General features: G+C 42.2%; 1 protein-coding gene across 1 annotated transcript in view; it reads right to left on the bottom strand.

The window, feature by feature from the left end:
* Nucleotides 1-441: 441 nt before the first annotated feature.
* LOC125895314 (unconventional myosin-VIIa) overlaps nt 442-19,112 on the bottom strand; it is a 39,173-nt gene continuing 20,502 nt past the window's right edge. Inside the window, exons 33-48 of the mRNA XM_049587053.1 lie at nt 17,544-17,670; nt 17,281-17,447; nt 16,310-16,491; nt 16,110-16,222; nt 15,857-16,011; nt 13,062-13,215; nt 9,205-9,360; nt 7,159-7,264; nt 6,936-7,049; nt 6,760-6,847; nt 6,553-6,659; nt 5,834-6,019; nt 3,292-3,408; nt 3,009-3,092; nt 2,797-2,916; nt 442-2,699 (exon numbers count right to left, since the gene is read on the bottom strand). Of these exons, the coding sequence (XP_049443010.1) occupies nt 2,604-2,699; nt 2,797-2,916; nt 3,009-3,092; nt 3,292-3,408; nt 5,834-6,019; nt 6,553-6,659; nt 6,760-6,847; nt 6,936-7,049; nt 7,159-7,264; nt 9,205-9,360; nt 13,062-13,215; nt 15,857-16,011; nt 16,110-16,222; nt 16,310-16,491; nt 17,281-17,447; nt 17,544-17,670 (2,072 nt within the window). The 3' untranslated portion in view covers nt 442-2,603. The remainder of the gene's footprint in view (nt 2,700-2,796; nt 2,917-3,008; nt 3,093-3,291; nt 3,409-5,833; nt 6,020-6,552; nt 6,660-6,759; nt 6,848-6,935; nt 7,050-7,158; nt 7,265-9,204; nt 9,361-13,061; nt 13,216-15,856; nt 16,012-16,109; nt 16,223-16,309; nt 16,492-17,280; nt 17,448-17,543; nt 17,671-19,112) is intronic.

The following is a 19,112-nucleotide window of genomic DNA, read 5'->3' as shown; positions in this document are numbered from 1 at the left end:
ACAGCTGTGTGTCACACACATCGGCCCTTTCTCTTCTCTGTATCATCGATATGCAAATGGTATTCTGTAGACTTGAATGAAGCCACTATCTGTGTGCAAGACTGGGGAGAAGCTTTGACACCACTATCCTGTTAATCTACTGCCAACTGCTAATTGGGACGGCCTCCGCTTTTGTTCTGCTTCTCGGCTCTGTCTGTTGTGTGTCTCGTAACCCTGAGCGAAAACATTGCCCTGCGTAAGTGCTCACTATCATAAATATATCATTCGGCTTACTCGCTGTGAGGGTGCGGCTCCCGGCTGCTGACACAAGATAAGATGCTCTCAATGTTTTTAACAGTTACCAACAGGCTTTCACTTTAAAAATGTTTTATTTCACAATTTTGGCAGAAAAAAAGCAGTTTCTCAACAAAAAATGCTTAATTTAATTTGTTTTTACATGAGCAGAGTCATTGTGAGCAAATTAAAATATTTTCTATACATTTATTGAAAGGGAACCTATTACGATTTTTCTTTTTACCTTTATTATAACGTCGGATGTTCATATCAAATGTGGCCAAAGTTTCAAACATGTTTCTTATTACCTAATGTAAGGTAATCCATATGAGCAAAACCTCAGGCTTTAAACCGTTCTGAATACTCTGTTTCCAACGTTTTTCGTACTTTCACGACAAACTGATGTCAGCGTGATGGATTTCTTTATATGGTCATCTGCTCCAGGCACGTTACATACACTGCTTCACGTAGCTACATGCTAACATCAGGGAAACATGTAATCTTGGTGGCAGATGTTGTTAAATTTTTCCCTGATTTGAAATCATGCTCCTGCTGGAACATGTCTGGTTGTGTTTAGAAGCTTTTATTACAGATTTTTTTACAGTAGAAAATGCCTCTATTCTTTGTTACAGTCATTCCCTGGTTCCAAGTACACCGCTACATGTAGCTACATGTTTACGTCAGGCAACGTGGTTGCCGATGTTGTCCATTTTTTCCCTGATTTCAAATCATATTCCAGCTGGAACATTAATGGTTTTGTTTAGAGGCTTTTATAAGGGGTTGGTTTTTTTCACCATAGAAGGTGCCTCTATTTTTTTTATAGACCTTCCCTGGTTCCAAGTGCACCGCTACATGTAGCTACATGCTTACGTCAGGGAAACGTCATCTTGGTTGCGAATGTTCTTAAATTTTTCCCTGATTTCGAATCATATTCCTGCTGGAACATGTCTGGTTTTGTTTAGAAGCTTTTATTAGTGATTTGTTCTTAAAGTGCCTCTATTTTTCGTTACAGCCCTTCCCTGGTTGCAAGTACACTGCTACATGTAGCTACATGCTAACATCAGGGAAACACATAATCTTGGTTGCCAATGTTGTTATTTTTTCCCCTGATTTTGAATCATATTCCTGCTGGAACGTGTCTGGTTTTGTTTAGAGGGTTTTATTAGGGTTTTTTTTCACCATAGAAGGTGCCTCTATTTTTTTTTTACAGTCCTTCCCTGGTTCCAAGTGCACCGTTACGTGTGGATACGTACTTACGTCAGGAAAACGTCATCTTGGTTGCCAATGTTGTTAATTTTTTCTGATTTCAAGTCATATTCCAGCTGGAACATGTCTGGTTGTGTTTAGAAGCTTTTATTAGTGTTTCTTTTAGAGTAGAAATTGCCTCTATTCTTCGTTACAATGTTTAGCTGGTTGCAAGTACACAGCTACATGTAGCTACATGCTAACATCAGGGAAACACGTAATCTTGGTTGCAGATGTTGTTAATTTCTCCCTAATTTCGGATCTCTGACCAATCAGAGCTGATTTGGCTTTTTCGGCTTATTCAAAATGCAAGTATGAATCTAAAAATCAGTATAATAGGTCCCCTTTAAAGTTACCCTGTGGAGTTTTTGACAACTATTAGCACTACTGAGCAATGTTTTGACAAGTGGACCCCTGGTTTGTTTGTATTGCAGGCACAAGGCTACACATGTACACATGCACGCTTTTGGGTCACACAGTTCACATTTTGTTGTCAGTTTCACCCATCGGTTGGTATCGATAACACACAAAGAAGCATAGCAATGTGCTAACTATGCCAGGCAAACAAACGTGGCCAATTTTGCATTTTTCAATTTTTTAAAGGCTTTTCAAGTGTTTTATAACCATCACGACCATAACTTTTGTTTGTTCTCGAGAAAACACCACAGGGCACCTTTTAATGCTTTCAAGGCAGGCAGATTAATATGGAGAGAAATTAGTCTCAATTGTAGTGAGTACAAATAAAGACGAGGTTTGCAAATGTGTAGGATGTCTTGTAAATAAATTATGATGTTCCCGAGTGAATTGTCATACCCACAAACAAGTACCACCAAACTTAACAGAAAAAAGAAATATGCAAAATAAAGCTTCCTGTGCATGTTAATGTCTAAAAGATCTGATGTAACCATTTCACCAGATGCAGATTAAACTAATCAGCGTCTTTTTTCCCACAGAGCCAAAATAAAGTTGATTGCACTTTGAAAAACAGAACTGCCTCTGTGTGTGTGTATGAACAACATGTCGAATGTGTGGGTTTAACTCTGCAGCTACAGGCACAAGTTGCGTCGCACTCGTGCTGCTGCGGCTCAGATGTTGAAGCGGTGGTTCCTGGTTTGCGCTGCCCTCCTCTCTCTGGAGTACATGTTGACATAGGAGGATATAAGGTCATCCATCTTGTAACCCTTTTTAAAGGAAGACACAGAGGTGAAGAGAGGAAATTAAAAGGACAAACTTTTACTCACAGTCAATAAAGCTCATGTGTCTGATGATGGATCTTACCAGTGAGGTTTCACACAGAAATTTGCTCCCCTTGACTAAGCTGCCAATAGTCATGTGAAAGTAGGTGCTGCCACTGCACCAGTTAGCAATGCGGTTGAAGGGGTGATTTGCCAGCACATCCTTTACAAGAGAAAAGAATTGTTGATGGTGAAAAGTGGGGGCAGGGTGTTAAATACAATGCTGTTAAAGATGATTTTTTATTTACTTCTCACCTTGGTTTTAGGGTGGATGATGGTGAGGCCTTGCTTGCTGATGGCTATTCTCACAATATCTGGGAAGTTTGGTTCTGATGTTTGCTGAGGAGAAAGTTATAAAGACAAATGACAACTTTTCTTCATCGTGCTTTCTGCAGACATGCAGTTAGTGTGCCGTGGGGACAAACGGTGTGAGGGACTGAGACAGACAGCATCAGATAAACAAGCCGCCCACCCGACCAAATGGACGACAGATAGCAAGATAAAGCAGAGTCTGTGCTGCATTTGCTGCAGCTCTTACCTTCACTTCAAAGAACGCACAGCCGAACGTCGGCCAGCGGTAGACCACCTTCAGAAACGCCAGCCTAGCTTCATCGACAGTCATGCCAGCTTGTTTGTTGTAATAGGCGCCAATACTCTAAAAAAATATAGACATCACAGTATGAAACAGCAGTCTGTTCTGTAGAAGTATTTGCACTGCTTTCAATGAGGTTAATGATTTTCCAACACCCCCACAGCCCTCAGGCAATATTCTCAGAGAGCAGGGATAAGCATCACACATGACATAATGGTGATATTGTTCATATGAGCAATTTAAAGAAGTCGTCTGTTGATATTCGATGTGAGCGTCTGTGTATTAAAGCCTGATGTATGGTAATCCTCTGAGCCATAGAGCTCTAACTGTTTAAGACACATCAGTGAATCACACTGTTGTTCCGTCATTATCATGAATACACACACTGTAGTTTATTTTGACTCAATCCCGGATACACCTTCCGGCTCCTGTGAACACTTGCTAACGCACAGAATGTGTGTTAATCTGCAGCTAAAAATAGTCCCGAACAAATCCAGTGTTTACTTTAACTTGAGTAATGTTAAACATTACATTAACAGTGTTTACTTTAACTTGAGTAATGTTTAACATTACTCAAGTTAAAGTAAACACTGGATTTGTTCGGGACTATTTTTAGCTGCAGATTAACACACATTCTGGACACTGTCGTTTTTTTGCTGTTCCAGGAAATAACTTCACATTATCTAAAAGTTAAACTATATATTTGAGGAATGTTTTAGCCATGCTAACTGTGGTCTGTCAGTGGTGAATATCTTTGCAACTACTGGACAGCAGTGGTTCCCAACTGGTCCAGCCACGGGGTCCAGATTTCCTCTTAGTGATTAGTTCAAGGTCCACACAGTTTAATATATTCAGTATCACACTTGTGTTTGGTCATGCCATTGAGTTTGCTGTCTGTTAGTCACTCACGCTACAGCAGGAAACTTTAAAATAAAAGCTCTGTGGCAGAACTTCACTGCCCTCTAAAATAACGTGTGTTTTTTACAAACTTAACACATTCATGAGTCACTTGTGGTCCATTCAGAATGGACCCGTGGCCCACTTTTGGACTGCGACCCACCAGTTGGGAACCACTGACTGGACATAATGCCATGAATCTTGTATATTCAAGGTCACCAGAGGATGAATCCTGAGGACTTTGGTGACCCCCCAGCTGTTTTTAATCTAGCACCTGCTTCAGATCAAAATGTCTCTTTATCCAATTCTTTCGGTTCTTTACATTTAGTGCTAATTGGCAAACGTTATCATGTTAAATTGTTACACTAAGACGGTGAATAACAGCTACACTTGAAGTGCATGGAACCCACATTTTGAAAATGAAATGAAATGAAGCCACGGCTTCAGGGCACTTGGATTACGACGGACGAACCGTTCTGACGTTTTTGAAATGCATTAGCAGAGTTTTATTGCATTTTCAAAACGTGGGTTCCATGCACTTCAAGTGTAGCTGTTATTCTGGCTAGCTGTTATCCTCCGATACCCTGAACGAGTTTTGTGGATTAAAAAACTACACTGGACTCAGTAAGTACTGTCTGTATTTTCATTTTAAAGTGGCCATATCCTTTAAGCCCAGTTCAGACCAATGATTCATGATGAGACAAAACTGTTTTAGAACTTTGCAGAGAAAAGCTGCAGCAGTGTGAACTGGCCGGTCTGAGCTCGACGAAATTGCTGGCGGCTAGTTTTAGAACATAAAATACGTCACCTGTTTCTACAGCCAGTCAGCTTGTAAGGCATTACTTGGTGTACTGCCTTCCTATATTTGTTCCTTAATTGCACAGAGAAGTGCTCGTCCTTACTCCTTTCGTTTGCAAGACTACTTGTTGCTTTCTGTTCCATATGCCCGTACTGAATTGGGTAAAAAGGCTTTTGGCTACTCTGCACCTTCAGCATGGAATATGTTGCAAAATGACTGGAAACTAACAGGGTTAATTTCTTTGAGCGCCTTTAAATCCAAACTAAGAATACTTGAGGCCGACTCCACTACATGTACTTGTTTTTCATAATCTGTTTGTTAATTCAATACTATTTGTTTGTGTTTTATCTGTGTAATTTGTAACTGTGCTTCATACTTGCTGCTGCCTATCTTGGCCAGGTCTCTCTTGAAAAAGAGGTTGTTAATCTCAATGGGATCTTCCTGGTTAGATAAAGGTTAATAATAATAATAAAGCATGTATAACTAACGAACAGCCTCACTGAGCCGACTGCATAGATTCCTGTTAAAGATTTACTTCTTCAAGAGGGAGTTGGAAAGTATTGAGAGACAGGCTGCTGCATATTGTTGGTTAATTTTTGTTAAATAATTTCCTTCTTTTTATGGAAACACGTCTCTGACCTCCTGTGTGACCTCATTAGCTCAAAGCACTCTCTATAATTTCCTTGGGTGAAATTTCCAAGGTGGCGCTGTCGCAGCAAAGTCACAATTGTACCTAAGAGATATACAGCTGATTAAGTGACTCTGGAGATGAGATTAGTTAAAGCAAAGTACCTTCTTCCACTCATTTTCAGACATGGCCTTCAGTTGGTCCCCGGGCACCAGCTCCTTCAGCAGCTTGGGAATCATGACTAGCTGGCTCTTGTCACTGCCAATTTTAATTCTGAGGAGCAGAGCCGCAATGTTGACCATTTCCTCTTTGGTGCAGACATGATAGCCTCTCAGGTACTTCGGTAGCTCCTGAAAGACAGAGGGGAGTCTTATAACGTCTGCTGTTGTGGCAACAACAGATTTGATCCCAAGTTTACTGACCACATTGAGAGATAACCTTTTCATCTGTCTCCATCTGTCACTCAATGGTATGTGATATGTGTGCCGTACAGAATGTTTATCTTGTATATAATGTTTATCTTTAATGTGTTATTTTTTTTATATATATTGGATGTTGTATTTTATTGATGCCTTTAACAACTGGAAAAGGGACTACCGATGAAAATTAGCCTCTCGGCTATTTCGGGTGCATGTTATGTTTCTTTTTTTAAAAATGTTGATTAATGTACATTGTCCCTTTTCAAATAAACAAATAAACTAAACTAAAGTTCCTGCTGGTCATGATGAAACCAGAGGGAGCAATCTGGTACTCGTGTTGAAACTATCACATCTATAAGTCAGGTGACATTACGTTCATGGAATGATTTGACTTTAATATCAGGTGGAAAAACTAATCAGCCTGGAAAATGTGATGGTGGCTGAGCTGCATCATTCAAATGCACCTGAGGGAAATGGAAGATAAGATCGGCCTCTGTGTCTCTGCCAGGGACCACATTGAACCACAACTTCCTCATGAAGAACACAAGGTAGGGTATGTTGACTGGCCCGCCTGCAAAAAACACACATCCACAACACAAAGAGGTTTTTAAAGGTAAATACACACCACTGTCTAAAGTCCGACTGGCGGTCCTGTCAGAAAATGTTTTTACCATCTTTGATCCTCTTGGCTTTCTTGGACCAGTCTGTGATTTGTCTCAGACTGTCGAAGAAGTAGTCTGTTTCATTCAAACTGAGAACCTGAAATAAACACAGACTTTCTTGAGTGAATGTTCATAAAAGAGGGCCTCAAAACATCATGTTTGAGGTTGAAAAATGTCCAGTAAACCTTGTCATGTGTTTTGACGAAAATGCTGAAGCCGTCTGCTGAAGTCAGACTGAGCTTGTTGGTGATGTTCTGGATGAGATCTCTGATCCTGGTGATTGTCCCCACCTCAAAAATCTGCAGAGGGACGAGAGGAATCACTGAATCACTGGTACTACTGCAGGAATATTTGACCTGGCTTTGTTCTGTAACTTTAAATATGAACACAACAGGTCTGTGTTCGCACCTCGTCTGTGTCGTTGGGGAAGTGGATTTTGTGGAGGATCTGGGTGCTGTTCTGTTGGATGGCGTCTACCTCTGTCTGGTGTGGCGGGAGCTTCCTGGGCTCCATCCTACACAAGGACAGCAAAGGTCATTTTGAAGCCACAGATTCTGTGCAGATAAAATGCTGAGTGTAACACCAAGCACCCACTGTGATGGTCAAAAATAACTCTCTGAGAGCCTGTTGTCAAGATGGAAATTAAACTGAAGGTCAATCGATGGTGCAAATACAAAGTGTGAGCATGTCACTGCAGAGGTGATGCAACATGTGTGTCAATGTGAGCAGCGCTGCAAGTAAGTTCTGCCTTAAACTGCACAAATTGCCCTCAAACAAATTATGAAGTTTTATCTTCAAAATCAAATGACTCGGTTCTACAAGGTTCTACTTGTGAGCCAATCAGCACTCGGGTATAATAAGTACATATGACTCAGTTATATTAGTTTTTAAAGAACCTTTATCTCATGGGAAATTTAAAACACAAGTTTTCACAGCTTGACATTTCCTTTTCTCACACTGTGGTGTCACGTGTGGCGGACGAAAAATGACCCTACTATCAGTGAATAATAAATAAATGGTTTCATTTTTTGCTTTGCTTTAATTGAGTTTATTGTTATAATTTACAACTTTGTTGTGCTGTAGCCTACAGACAAAGTTAATTTTGTTAAAAATCCAGTTATAAACGTCATGGATCAAAGATTTGTAGCTGTAGGATGCTTCTGAAACGCACTGCGCTGTGCCTGCCGCCCCTTTGTGATGGTCCAACAAGGTGTTGGAGTAAGCATGGAGCCCACACTGTAACTAACTGCACTCCCTGAAAGAATATGATCATATTTTGGAACCAGTGATTCAGAGAGAAGCAGACAGAGGGGTCTACAGTCTGTGTTTGAAGGATATATCCAGGATGTCAAACTGACTCAGCAGCAACAACAGGTTAAAAAGACAAAGATAGTTAGAAGCTAAAGCCGAACTATAGGCTACAGATCACAGTGTAAAAGTGAACCACCACATCACTGCTGATCGCCACACAAGACAATGAATATAAAGGGAAACTTTACTGATTTTGAACCAGCTGTGTGGCATCACAGTGTGTGCACATGAACCGTGTTTGGCTTCGCCCCCGTGCTGCTGCCAGCACCCGGACCTCCACCACTGGACGGGTAGGGATCTCCAGGAGAGGTCAAACAGCATTCATCTGCGCACACTGTGATGACACACAGCTGGTTGAATATGAGCAAAGTTTCCCTGCTTCCCTTCACTGGTTCCTGTACAGCAGGGTCGGTCTTTGTTTCACTGTTATAATTATTACAAAGCAAAAGCAGCATGTGTATACATTCAGTAGGCTATATCTTCAGTAGCTAGCTAGCTAACCCTACACTTTTCAGGGTTTGATTTTGGTTTTGGAACAGGGAAGAAACGTATATCTTTTTCCAACCTCGAGTATCATTAATACACGACGTGCCCCAGGCACAACATTTAGCTCCAAATCCACAAAACCAGCCTGAAAATGAAGGAAATCTCAGCCCGATGGTATGTTACGATTGGCCAGTCTGTGTCCGGGGGCGGGACTTTGCAAAGGGTCAATTGTCCAGAGTAGCTGCGATGAGCCTGGGCGGCCACTTGACCACCTGGCAGAGATCTGCACTCAGCATGATACACTTTCCCCTTATTTATAGTTTATTTATTGATACTTGTGTAATTTTTCATCCGGAATACATGACGCTATGACGTGAGAAAAGAACATGCCAAGCTGTGGTGCCTTGTGTTTTTAATCTTTCATGAAGTAAAGGCTCTCTAGTCATGTCATGTCTCGGTGGCTGCTAACCAGAAGTGTTGCAACTGACTTGCAGTTTTCTATGAGCAACATTAGCTGCTCTAGGAATCATCCTGTCATTCTTTGCAATCTCTCTGTGTCATCACCCACTCATCTCTCTCAGACACCCTTCTCTGGAACTTGGGGGGGAAACACGTTGCCATGTGCCGGTGACGTATTAAACAGCACGCTGCGCTCACCTCAGGGAGCTCTGCAGACGCTGCAGGCAGTCAGAGGCGAGGGGCTCTCTGCGGCGCGACTCCAGGAAACGCTGAGTGTGCCTCAGAAGAGACTGGCTGGGAGGAAACAGGCCGCAGCAGAGCCACAGCAGCTGCCAGCCCTGCTCCATGCTGAACCTGAGCGATGGACGTGGCAACAGAGATAAAGACATGTAGGACACTGTGAGGAAGTAGAGTCTTGGGTTGTATTTAAATCCAGTCATATACAATGAAACATTAGAGGGTGGTTATGCTTCAGCTCCACTTCTGGAAAATTGTTGAATGTCTCTCACGGTACTTCCTACCTTCTAAACAAAGAAAAATACACAAGGGAACAGTGAACAGCTTCTAACAAACACAGAGATCATTTACAACACTAAACACATGATTTTAGCAGGATTTTGACTTAAGCAAAGTTTATTTTTGTCCACAGTTACACTCTGATTCCATCACTGCAGCTCAAAATATCATGAGACACCTGTGTGATGAGAACTAGGAAAAAAAGACAATATTTTATTAGTAAAATAATCCATACACTGTTAATTGGCTCCCACTATTATATATATCACATCTCGGTCAGATAGACCTCATCAGTCATTAAAGGATAACTTCGGTATTTTTCAACCTGGGCCCTATTTCCCCATGTGTATGTGTGCGTGTGATTCATAGGTACAACTCGTTCTAAAACTGGTTCAGTATTGAGGGAGGCGGATGCAGCCGGGAGCTGCTAAACGAGCTAAAATGGTAACTGGGGGCAAATGCGTCCCGTATAAGTTTGTGCATTAAAACTGCATTTTTTTCGCCACTGACCGGTTCAGATCGCCAGTGCTATCTCTGTAGATAGCATATTGTGAGTGTGAATGAGTGGAGTCAGCTGTCAGTCAGTGTTGGAGCAGAGAGGGAGAGGGCTGCCCCGCTAGGTACTGTAAGTGAGTATGTGTGTATGAAGTGTGTGTGTTACGCCAGAAGAGTCAGAGTTTGGGACGGAGTCTTTTACGTGCTACCCCCTGGAGTGTTACCGGAGTTTTTGGAGTGCTCAAATAAACGGGCCTTTTTCCCGAACGCAAGAACAGGATGTCGTGCAGCACCCCGTACAGCTTTCACAGGGTGCCTTGGTCGGACGGCGAGATGTTGAAGTTGTGGCTAGTTGTGCTACAAATGGATGCTAACACTCCTGTCCAGACACTGCACCTTGCAGACAGGGCTGCCCCTGACCAAATTGGGGTCCTAAGCGAAATTTTATTTGGAGGCCCCCATCCCAAATGTATCATAGGTACAAAATGACTGTACAACAACTTGCCATTTAACTTGACAACCTTTATTGGCAATAACAAATGTACTGTAGATATAGTAGTTTGGCTGTATCAGTCAAATAAAATAAAAAATTAAAATAAATAAATAAATATTAAATAAAAATAACTTCAAACTGAAATAAATAAATAAACAAATCTGAGTCACAAATAGCCATCAATTACTCATCAAAAGAAAGTAACTTCCACCACCTCAATCCCCCACCCTTGATTAAACACTGAAAATAAAATAAAAGAGGGAGACAGGTTTTCCCTAATCTTATTTTGTTATATTTCTCCCTCTCCCCTCTCTGGAGGCGTCCGATCTCCCTCAGCCCTCCGCCTCTCCCACCTTAATTAAACACTGAAAACAGAAATAAAATACAGAGACATTCTTTTCGATTTTCATCTTATTTAGCTATATTTCTCCCTCTCCCCTCTCTGGGAGCATCCGACCTCCCGGCCCCGCACATACCCCCGAGGCTCGGGTCTCCCCCCTCCGTGGAGCCCGCCCTCCCTCCCAACCCCACACATACTCCTGAGGCTCTTTTGGATGACATGTCGACAACTCTTCACCTGCTGCAGCTCTGCAAGTGCCTGCCAGCGCACCCCTCTGATTGTTCAGATGTCGAGTGCTGTCAATCATTGCAGCGACGCATGGGCGGTCAGGTCTCTTCTCTCCTTCCTCGAGCTGATTCTACGCGCGCCTCACGGTAGCGCATGTGCGCATCCATTGCGCATATGCGTCCCCTCGCACAAAATGTGGCCCCCCATGGAAGATGAGGCCCTACGCACAGCACGTGTTCTGCGTTTAGGGAGGGGCGGCCCTGCTTGCAGACTATCGGGTCTGCAGTGCTCACTTCTCCCAAGATGACTACTGCCAGCCAAAGAAGAGAAGACATCCAATCCCGAAACACCTCTTCCTCAAGAAAACGGCTGTCCCACGAGTAGAGAGAGCTGCAGACACAGTGGAGCAAAGCTCTCGCGAGATGACGTCACACAGCCCAGAGGTAAGGGAAACACTTAGTATGCTATTTACAGAGATAGCACTGGCGATCTGAACCAGTCAGTGGCGGAAAAAAGCACTTTTATACAGGACGCATTTGCCCCCATTACCGTTTTAGCTCGTTTCGCGGCTCAATACTTAACCAATTTTAGAGCGAGTGGTACCTATGAATCATATGCACACATACAGACAGGGAAATAGGGCCCAGGTTGAAAAATACCGAAGTTGTCCTTTAGATCCTATATTTCTGTCATTCAAATGACAAGAATTGTGGTTTTTGTTTAAAATGACCTGTTGAAGTGAAAAAACGAGTACTGGCGGGAACAGATAAGTGGAGTCGATGTTTAACCGGTGCGGAGAGCGCAGGAGAAATGCGCTGCCTGTGTGGACAGTCAAGCCCAGCATTAACGCGCTCACCGTGTGTTCCCAGGCCCTCTTAATTATAACAGCCAACAGCCGAAGACGAGAAGACATCCAATCCCGAAACACCTCTTCCTCAAGAAAACGGCTGTCCCACGAGTAGAGAGAGAGCTACAGACACAGTGGAGCAAAGCTCGTGACATCACACAGCCCAGAGGTAAGGGAAACACTAGTATGCTATTTACAGAGATAGCACTGGCAATCTGAACTGGTCAGTGGCGAAAAAAAAAACACTTTTAATGCGCAAACTTATACGGGACACATTTGCCCCCATTAACATTTTAGCTCGTTTCGTGGCTCCGGTTGCATCCGCCTCATTCAATACTGAACCAATTTTAGAACGAGTTGTACCCATGAATCATACGCACACATACACATGGGGAAATAGAGCCCAGGTTGAAAAATACCGAAGTTGTCCTTTAACTAGGCTACTTTTCCACCATTTAATTCAGTAGCAAAGTGTTTTATGTGACATATTCATCATCATCCAACTAGATGGTAAAAATACTCTATACTTACAGCCTAGTGATACCTACAGGTGATTTAAGACTCGGCTGACAGTGACTTTTTGCATAGGGTTTTCAATATTTCCGTTATAAGATTACAGAGTATCATTTACATCCCACGCCACTGACATTTCACTGTGTCGCAGTCGCTAACACTTTCAGCACAGTTTCATCTCATATGAAGCAGCCTACTTCATTCATGGTTCTGATGATGTTGTTCATAATTAACACCCCTGCCTCTTTCATAAACGCACTCGTGGCTGGATAGGAAAACCCAGAGTTGACTGCACTAGTTGATAACAAGCTTTGTCATGCAAGTTATACAGACAACCAGTGTTAGGGTTAGTCCAGGCCAGATAACAAAAAGATATCCTGGGTAAGTTGAACTGGCTTCAGGAGTTCAAAACCTAAAGATATTCAGTTTGCAATGACATAAATCATCTTATTGGAGAAGCTGAAACCAGAATATTGGTGTCTAATAAAAAAACAATATTCTTCCAATTTCATTTATTTTAATTGATAATCAAAATTGTTTTCTTTCAAGTGACTTATGAGTAACAGTAGTGATGAGCAATCCTCCAAAAGCTTTAAATCTAAATATGTGAGATGGTGACATACCTGTTGTTATTGTTGGTCATCTGCTTCATGATCTGACAGTAGATCTCATCCCTGAGCGCCTCGTTTTGAGTAGCGGGGCCGAAGATCTGGTCGGTGAGCTCGAGAGGACTCTGCATCTGCTTGGTGGGGTAATCGCCCATGTACTTCAGGATCGGTACGCAGCAGTCAAGGAGGAACAGCCATAGTGGTTTCATAAACTTAACATACACTTTGAAAAAGAAAAGTGCGGGCAGATGTCGTTAGCTTGTGATGCTACAGGTGCTTGTTAGGGTAAGGTAGCTGAGGAGGCTTGTTTGGTTTGTTTTTTGGGGCAAGACTGTCGGCATGTTCGTTAGCTTAGCTAGACCAGCTGTCTAGTTATCAAAGCTATATTGTTTTCATCATTATTTGACTGGTAACACTGTAGGATGGGGGAAAGCGATGGAGATATAACACGCAACAAAGGTGCAGAGGCTGGAGTGGTGTGCGCTGTATTCACTGGGTACCACGGCACACCCAAAGGTTGAGCATAGCGTTAGTTCAGGCAGGACACGATGTCAAGCTCAGCTCGTATCCCAGCTACATCAGCTGATCTCAAACAGCCCAATCAACTGATGGAGTCAGCTGATAGCTCACATGATTCCTTTCTATGCAACCAATTGGCAAATCTCATCCAGGGTGCCCTATTTAAACTTGCCTGCCTACTGTTGCTGTTTCCTCTGCAAGCTGCTTTGCAACCTTCCTCCACCCCAGCTCCTCCTTTTCATGCTGTGTCTGACTTATCAATGTCATTTCTGTTTGGCGTTGATGCTGCTCTGTTCTGTTCCCAGGGGTCTTTGCTGCTGCTCTCCCTGCCTCAGGCTTTCCATGTAGGGCATGGAAGGGCAGGGAGGTTTGCCTCTCTGCCTGTGGCTTTCCTCATTTGCACGTGGAAGGGCAGACAGGCGTGCACTTTCTGCCTTATGCTTTCCACGTAGGCTCATGGAAGAGGCTTTCTGCGTAGGCCTGAGGAAAGGCAGAGAGACCCCAGAACAGAGCCATACCGCCAAATATAATACTGCAAATGGAAATAAAGTTTTCTTTGACAAAAGTGTTCTTGACTGAACTATGTTTTTGACCTTACTGTTCATTTTTATTTTTGATCAACGGCCATAGACCCAAATGCCTCTGGACTCAAGATAGACCTACAACCAATCGGAGCAAAGGAACAAGTGACACAGTGCTGAGCGACGGACAGCTTACAGCGTGCAGAGATCAGCTGTGATGGTGAAGCATCATTATGTCTGTAAGCACTTTAGCAGATAGTTCCACATCAGCTGCAGCCATATTGGATGTTTTCAAAAATGCCTCAATGGCGCACCGCTTTACTAAGTTAGGTTCATCCATCCATCCAATCTCAAACGCTTATCCGAAGCTGGAATGCGGGGGCAAATTACTGAGTTAAGTATTCCAAACGTCCCTCTCCCCAGCAACGCTTTCCAGCTTCTCCTGGGGGACCCGAGGCGTTCCTAGGCCAGATGAGATATGTAATCCCTCCAGTGTATTCTGGGTCTGCCCCGGGGCCTCCTACCATAGGGGCATGATGCTAGCTTTATGCTTACTGTAATGTCCCTGGCATGAGGATGTGCATACCAAAAATGACATCTTCACTAGGCTTACCAAATGTCCTCTTTTGCCCGGACATGCCCACATTTCACGTCCCGTCCGGGCGTCCGGGGGGTTTTTATAAACTGATGATAATGTCCGGTTTTCTGTGTGTTTGTGTGTGTGTGTTAGAGTGCGGCACGGGCCGCATATTTCTGCCCAAACCTGAACCGAGCCCGACATTATTTAATGACCAAAGCACTGAGTTTGTGTCACACAGCTGTTACGGTTACAGGCTATTTAACAGGCCGGGCGTGCGCCGTGGGTGCTCTGCTGCAGAGAGAATAGGAAAATAGGAAAAACCTGTCTCCCTCTTTTATTTTATTTTCAGCGTTTAATCAAGGCGGAGGCGGGCGGCTGGAGGTCCGAGACTTCCAGCGAGGAGAGAGGTAGAAACAAACAGCCAATGTGTGTCTGTGTGTGTTATGTTCAGGTGTTGTCACGTAAATAACAGTGCCCAAGCAATAAACAGGACAGACAATAGGATTTTATTTATTTTTACACTACATTTTCACTGACAGCTGACCGAATCCGACCTGAGCCCGAATACAATTTATACATTTTTGACCAACCCCGGCGCGACCTGTTGGGTACCGTCGGGCTCGGATCGCCACACTCTAGTGTGTGTATGTGTCCCTATTGGGGCCTATCTGAATTTCTGACTTTGAGAGATATTATTTTGTAATATAACTGAATTTTCTATCCATACATATAAATTTTAAATATATTAAAATGATAAGGCATCTTTGAGTAAGCTGCGAGTATCATTTGAGTAGGCTATGTCGTGGCCGGCCAAGTGTCCTGATGACATGCCTGCATTTTTACTCAAAGAAATGCTACAGTGGCTGTGGCTCCGAGGCTCGCTGTAGCTCACTAATCGGAAGATCTGCAGTTTGATCCTTGACTCCTCCAGCCCATCATTCGTATCCTTGGGCAAGATACTGGATCCCAAATTGTTCCCAATGTCTGTTCTATCAGTGCGTGAGTGCGAGGGAATGGTTACTGACTGAGTGGCAGGTGGCACCTTGTGTGGAAGCCTTGGCCTGTGTGTGAATGGGTGAATGTGACATGTAGTGTTAAAGCACTTTGATTGATCAGAAGACTAGAAGAGCCCTTTACAAGTGCAGAACATTTACTTTTTCTTGAACGTAACCCTGGTGTGTCAAGGATATCAGTGAAGGCCAGACAGGCTTTGTGGCTGACCTCTGGATTGCCCACCAGCTTCTTGAGGAGGGGCTGTCTGATTGGCTCTCTTGAGTTTGCCCACAGTCTTTCAGGAGCAGCATTCCTGGACATCACCTGACGGTTCACATCCTTAGTGGGCTGCCTGTTGGATCAAGGGAACAAGACGGGTATTCCTGCTGTTAGCACTGTTCCAGTGAGCTTTATCCTGCTAATCAGCTGGTGAAAACAAAATTCAGATACCTGAAATACTCAATGGAGAATTCTTTCAGTGTGGCAAGAGCTAATCTCTGTAGAGTTCCTGTTTCTTTGGGTATGATGTTCTTCCTCTGGTTAGGAGACAAGTTGAGGAGCCTCTGAAATAAAGAAAACAAATTTAATGCTCCACAGATCCCGAGCACAATAACTCATCTGAGGAGGATGTGTTATCGAAACCTCCATACCATGACCTCATTGGTGGGTTTGCTGAGTGTTGGCAGGATTAAGATGGCCTCCATGGGGATGGCTCCTGTTTTTCTTGTGCTCTCGTTTTGGCCCTTTATCCAGCCACGCTGCTGAGAAAACTCGTCGTCTTTGATTATTACAATGAGCTCTCCTTTCTTAAAGTTCAGGAGTGTGGGGTCATCTGTAGAGGAATGGAAATCAACTCAGATATCAGTTGGCAATTTGCAGAGATACATGAAAAATTACATAGGTATGAACAAATAAATACATGTATTAATAAAAACAGATATAAATAAATAAAGAAGTGAATAAATAAACACAGAAGTAAATAAATACAAAAATAAAGAAAGTTCATTTACATACAGACACAGAAATAAATAAATGTAATGTACAAAATATAGAAATAAATGTAGGATTTTATTTTTATTTCTAATTATCAACTTTTATTTATCATTTATGCCTTTATCCATTACTTTCACAATTTATTTATTCTTTTTATTTATTTATTCATTCATTTCTGTATTTATTATACATTTATTTGCTTATCTATTAACTTGCATTTATTTGTCTATGTATTTATTTAAGCATTTCTTTATTCATTTATTCCCGTATTTATTTATTTATTCCCGTATTTATTTTCCTTATTTTTATATGTTTTTTCCTGTATTTATTTATACATTTATTTGGTTATTTATGCATTTATTTATTTCTGCATTTTAAAAGAAATGTATTTATTCATTTATTTGAATATTTATTTATTTATTCCTGTTTTTTTTTACATTATTACATTTATTTGCTTTTTATGCTTTTTTAAAAATTTAATTAAGCATTTATTTATTAATTTATTTGCAAATGAACTTCTTTCTTTATTTATTTATTCATACATTTATTTATTTATTCATACTTAAGTCATTTTGTCATATGACCTTAAAAAAGAAAATATAAGAAAAATGAAAATCAGTCCTCTGACCTTCGCTGTCGGCTTCCTTCAGCGTCACAGCATACTGAGATCTCTCTGTCAGTCCACTGAGGAACATCGTGATCAGCTCTGCCATGTCCTCAGCTGTGCTTCCACTCAGAGTGAAGTCTCCTTTCAGTGTCAGCAGGGTCACCACCTGACCAGACGCTTTACTGTCCCTGGGTCATAACAAAGTAACACCACACTGTTTCAGTAACTCTTCCTCATTGTAAACTGGCACACACCTCACTGCTTCCTCCTCTGACTCTCCCCACCTGACGGTGTTGACTCCGGTGACTTCAGGGAAGGAGAGCTCCAGCAGCCTCTTCTCTCGCTCGTCCAGGAAAGTGATGCCAGTCCAGTTTATGGCCACGATGAACTTGTTCTTTGGCAGTGGAGGACCTTTAAAAGAACCAATAAATCATGACTCATGAGGGATATGAGGGGAATTTTGAGATTTATACTGTAAAGCAGTTAAGTGTTGCATTTTTTCTAAATCATTTCAGCCACCCTGAAGAAAAGAGCCTGAGTGCAGGATTAATGTGTGAAGCAGTCAAGGCCCTGTAGCAACCCACAGATATGAGGGCTTTCATTTTAGGTCTGCAACTAACAATTACGTTCACCAGTTATTTCTTGATCACTTTCAGAGCATTTCAATGAACAATATAAACACTGATGGGAGATGATATCGCAGAAAGACTCATTATTACGGTTAAAAAAATGCATCACTGCTTGAAAAAACAAATATGTCATTAAATGTGTTTATTATTAGTTTTATGTTATCTCTTAGAATGCCCATGACAGACGCTAGACATTAAAGTGACGTCTTCAAAGGGTTACTCATGGTCCCTAAAGTCTCCAAAAGTAGATCAGAAGCCAGAACCTTCAGCTATCAGGCTCCTCTCCTGTGGAATCATCTTCCTGTTGCGGTCCGAGAGGCAGACACCGTCTCCGCATTTAAGACTAGGCTTAAGATTTTCCTTTTTGATAAAGCTTATAGTTGGGACTGGCTCAGGTTTGACTTGAACCAGCCCCTAGTTAGGCTGACATAGGCCCAGTCTGCCAGGGGACCTCCTATAACACACCAAGCACCTTCTCTCCTTCTCTCTCTCTCTCCTTAGTTTCTGAAAGGTTGGTTCTTCTTCACTTGCTAACACTTTTGTCCTATTACTGCATGTCACTAACTTGGCTTCTTCTCCGGAGCCTTTGTGCTCCACTGTCTCTCAGGTTAACTCGTATCGCAGCGGTGCCTGGATAGTGTTACGTGTGGTTGTGCTGCTGCCGTGGTCCTGCCTGATGCCTCCTGCTGCTGCTGTTATCATTAGTCATACTTCTACTGTTACTATACACATAATTATTGTCCCATACATATACTATCATATATTAATATATACTTTCAACATATTGTACAATAATTTACTTAAATTAATGTTATTGTAGCTATTATCATTAGCGTCTTTCCTGCATCTCTCTCTGTCTCTCTTTCTGTCTCTCTCTCTGTCTCATTGTGTCATACGGATTACTGTTAATTTATTATGCTGATCTGTTCTGTACGACATCTATTGCACGTCCGTTGGTCCTGGAAGGGGGATCCCTCCTCAGTTGCTCTTCCTGAGGTTTCTACCGTTTTTTTTTCCCTGTTAAAGGGGGTTTTTGGGGGGAGTTTTTCCTTATCTGTTGCGAGGGTCCAAAGGACAGAGGGATGTTTTATGTTGTAAAGCCCTCTGAGCCAAATTGTGATTTGTAATATTGGGCTTTATAAATAAAATTGATTGACTGATTGATTGAAATTGGGTTTTGTCCAAACCGTCTGAAACACAAAGATATTCAACTTACAATCATAA

Source organism: Epinephelus fuscoguttatus, linkage group LG10 (assembly GCF_011397635.1).
Source record: "Epinephelus fuscoguttatus linkage group LG10, E.fuscoguttatus.final_Chr_v1".
In the NCBI taxonomy this organism is placed as follows: Eukaryota; Metazoa; Chordata; class Actinopteri; order Perciformes; family Serranidae; genus Epinephelus; species Epinephelus fuscoguttatus.
The sequence above is the reverse complement of the archived record's forward strand: the minus strand, read 5'-3'. Positions and strand labels throughout refer to the sequence as shown.